The sequence below is a fragment of the Otolemur garnettii genome, unplaced genomic scaffold (genome assembly GCF_000181295.1).
Source record: "Otolemur garnettii isolate 467f Iridium unplaced genomic scaffold, OtoGar3 scaffold00007, whole genome shotgun sequence".
Taxonomy (NCBI): domain Eukaryota; kingdom Metazoa; phylum Chordata; class Mammalia; order Primates; family Galagidae; genus Otolemur; species Otolemur garnettii.
In genome coordinates this window covers 322,918-326,560 of record NW_003852402.1, presented here as the reverse complement: position 1 = coordinate 326,560, position 3,643 = coordinate 322,918, and the positions used below count along the sequence as shown (strand labels likewise).

The window sequence follows — 3,643 nt, the reverse complement described above, 5'->3', positions numbered from 1 at the left end:
CAGCCACATACACCTAAGGCGGCAGGTTTGAATCCAGCCTGGGCCTGCCAAACAACAATGATGGCTGCGAACTGACAGCTGCTGGGCATTGTGGTGGGTGCCTATGGTCCCAGCTACTTGGGAGGCTGAGGCAGGAGACTCGCTTGAGCCCAGGAGTTGGAGGTTGCTGTGAGCTGTGATGCCACAGCACTCTACCCAGGGGGATAGCTTGAGGCTGTTTCAAAAAAAAAAAAAAAAGTCTCTGCCCCACCCAGAGTACCAGGTTCCCTGGAGGGCAAGTTTTCTCTTCAGAGATTTAGTGTGGAGGAGGGGGAGTGCTTGAGGGTGGGATCTGTACCACCTGATGGGAGGGGCTGGCTGTGAGCATAGAGGCTGAGCTGCAGACCTCGCACATCCATAAGTAGGTCAGTTGCTTGAGACTGGGAGGCTGAGATCAGGGTAAGAGGGACTGAGACTGCTGTGGGCTACTCCTGGGCTGACACATTAACTCGTTGAGGTCAGGAGGAGGGTGGATGGTCACTCATTACCAAGAGCTGAGGCCAAGGGGTTGGGTGGTGTCTGGCCTCTTACGTAACCTGGGGGCATATATAGGGCACCTGGCCTAGGGATCGCCTGCCTGTGTACTCTTCCACTAAGTACCACCCCTCTCAGGATGAAGGTGGCTGTGGTGAGTACCCAGGCCCAATGTGGAAGTGGCTCCACTGATCACTCACCTGGTAGCCGGCTGCTCCCACCCTCTCTGCTGGCTGTCCAGGGCAAAGGGCTCCCTTCTTCCTGTCGTGGTCTTGCTGGGGCAGGGGTCAACTGCGACTGACCCCAGTCTCCCTGTGGACTCGGATCCCCGCTGTGGGGTGCCTCAGGTTGCTGTGCATACCCATGGTGCCCGCAGCCTAGGACTGCAGAAAAGGACACCAGGAGCGGGAGCCCTCCAGAGTCACCAAGGCGGAGGCAGGGTCAGGCTGGTGGTGTGGGGGAGGCTGTGTCTGTGTCTACCTTCAGGTCTCTGGCCTCCGTGGGGTGTCCTTGCTTCCTTGTGGGGTTGGTGTGATGGTGAAGTGGGTTAAATCCCCCATCTAACCAGGGCCCAGATCCTTCCCTGGTCTACAGACCTGATGTGGACCCAGAGGCAGCCAAAGACAAGAGCAGCTTCCGAAACTACACTGTGAGGACCTGCCCTGCCCCTCACCCTCCTGCCCAGCCCAACCACTCCTGCTCCTTCTTACTCCTGCTCCTGGAGTGGGACCCTTTGGGAAGCCTCCTGTCCGTACCTTCTGGGGCCTACCCCAGGAGAGGGGAGGCAGTGGGGCCTGTGGTGTGACAGGCAGGGTGGCTGCAGCTTTGGATGACCTCTGGTTTGCAGTCAGGTCCCCTGCTGGACCGTGTCTTCACCACCTACAAGCTCATGCACACCCACCAGACAGTAGACTTTGTCAGGAGGAAGGTAGGCCTGGCGGTGCCACAAACTGCCCACCCTCTGCCCAGCATCCCTGTGGGCCAAGTAGACAGGGAGGGGCTATGTAGGCACACTGCTGATGCTGTGGCCCCACTGACTTACTCTTTAGCATGCCCAGTTTGGAGGCTTCTCCTATAAGAAGATGACAATCATGGAGGCTGTGGGCATGCTGGATGCACTGGTGGATGAATCAGACCCAGACGTGGATTTCCCCAACTCCTTCCACGCCTTTCAGACAGCAGAAGGCATCCGGAAGGCCCACCCAGATAAGGGTGTGCCCTGCCACCCAGCTTGGGGGGAGGGGCAAATGGTGTGTGTGTATGGGGTCTTGGCTCTCTCAGCAGACTCAGCTCTGGGTGGGATCAGGCCCTGGCCCTTCCTGGCTCCCAGCCCCACTGTGGCCCCTGCACCCTTCACCCCCCTTCTGTCTCCCTCAGATTGGTTCCACCTTGTTGGGCTCCTGCATGACCTGGGGAAGGTCCTGGCTCTGCTGGGGGAGCCCCAGGTGAGGACAGGGGAGATGGGGAGAGACCTGGTGGAGGTGAGGGTTGAGGCCACGGGAGAGACCTGGCTCTGGACTAGGAGCACCATGTGGGGGCAGACCAGGGCACACACCCCCTCCACAGCTGCCTGTCCCTCTCCAGTGGGCAGTCGTTGGAGACACCTTCCCAGTTGGATGCCGTCCCCAGGCCTCTGTGGTTTTCTGTGACTCCACCTTCCAGGACAATCCCGACCTCCAGGACCCAAGATACAGGTGCTTCTCTCCCTAGAGCGGGTCTTCCTCATCCCTGGAGCTTCTGAACACTCCTGACTCTTATCTCTCACTGCAGCACTGAACTTGGCATGTACCACCCCCACTGTGGGCTTGACAAAGTCCTCATGTCCTGGGGCCACGACGGTGAGACTAAGGGGCACAGGAGTCACTGGGGAGCATTGCCCCCTGGGTGCCTGGTGCTGACACCCTCTCCTCCATAGAGTACATGTACCAGATGATGAAGTTCAACAAGTTCTCCCTACCCCTGGAGGTAGGTGTGGGGAAGAGCACACCTGAGTTGTCTAGCTGGCCTAGAGTTAGCAGAAATGTGCAAGTGTTTGAGTGTGGGCTTGCCCACAGGCCTTCTATATGATCCGATTCCACTCCTTCTACCCTTGGCACACCGGTGGCGACTATTGGCAGCTGTGCAGCCAGCAGGACCTGGCCATGCTACCCTGGGTGCAGGAGTTCAAGTATGTCTATCCTCTCAGGGGTCATGAGGCAGGGTGGCCAGTCCTTCACTCACGAAGTTCATTGCTCCTTTTCTACTGTAGTAAGTTTGACCTCTACACCAAGTGCTCTGACCTGCCAGACGTGGATGAGCTGCGGCCGTACTACCAGGAGCTCATCGACAAGTATTGCCCAGGTGTCCTGAGTTGGTAACTACCCACCTGTCCACCACCTGCTGGGCCTTCAGGCTGGCTGTGTCCCTCAGCGCCTGACCCTGGGCAGACAGCCACCATCAGACACAGAGATGATCCATCTCAGCCCCATGTGGGACCCCCCACCTACAGTCACCATGCCTCATGGCCACTTGTCCCCAGCAGCAATAAAGACCTTGAAGGAGCTTGTGTTTTGGATCCTCATTGTCCCACCGGTGTGTTGTAGCAGCAGAGAGTGGCCCATGTTGAGGGACTCTGACAATAGGGCAGAGACCAAGTCCCACGAGTCTTAGACACAAGTGCCCCATCAGACAGGTGTGCGCTTCCTCCCAGCTCCTGTGTCAAAGCATGGGGAGGAGTCACCACTCACCTTCACATTCTTTAACGATCACCAAGTCTCCTGTCTCAGTCTCCTTAATAACCCCCCCAACTTAGCTAAAGGAATGCATCTGTAGAAAATGACATAAACAAATGCACAGGTTAATTACTGTAAAACAGACACCAAGAGACACAACCTTGAATGGCCTCTGCAGCCCTCCAGTGGTTCCATGGTCACCATCTCCTTTTTTTCTTTTTTTTTTTTTTTGCAATTTTTGGCTGGGCCAGGTTTGAACCCACCACCTCTGGTATACGGGGCCGGCTGCCCTACTCCTTTGAGCCACAAGTGCCGCCCTCCTTTTTTGATTTTTCTTTTTTTTAGAGTGCTGTGGTGTCACTTTTCACAGCAACCCTCAGCTCTTGGGCTCAGGCAATTCTCTTGCCTCAGATTCTCGA

General features: G+C 56.8%; 1 protein-coding gene across 1 annotated transcript; it reads left to right on the top strand.

Annotated features, from left to right (window-relative positions):
* Nucleotides 1-614: 614 nt before the first annotated feature.
* On the top strand, nucleotides 615-2,870 carry MIOX (myo-inositol oxygenase). Its single transcript, XM_003783084.2, has 10 exons — nucleotides 615-667; nucleotides 1,082-1,162; nucleotides 1,361-1,441; nucleotides 1,563-1,725; nucleotides 1,891-1,958; nucleotides 2,098-2,207; nucleotides 2,284-2,351; nucleotides 2,429-2,478; nucleotides 2,568-2,680; nucleotides 2,762-2,870. The coding sequence occupies exons 1-10, from the start codon at nucleotides 653-655 to the stop codon at nucleotides 2,868-2,870; spliced, it is 858 nt and encodes a 285-aa protein (XP_003783132.1). The 5' UTR covers nucleotides 615-652.
* The last annotated feature ends 773 nt before the right edge of the window (nucleotides 2,871-3,643 follow it).

What these genes read in the sequence shown, in the direction of transcription:
- MIOX (XM_003783084.2), top strand. An exon ending in TAGACTTTGTCAGGAGGAAG is followed by an intron (nt 1,442 to 1,562) that starts GTAGGCCTGGCG and finishes CTTACTCTTTAG; the next exon opens with CATGCCCAGTTTGGAGGCTT. An exon ending in CTCTGCTGGGGGAGCCCCAG is followed by an intron (nt 1,959 to 2,097) that starts GTGAGGACAGGG and finishes GTCCCTCTCCAG; the next exon opens with TGGGCAGTCGTTGGAGACAC.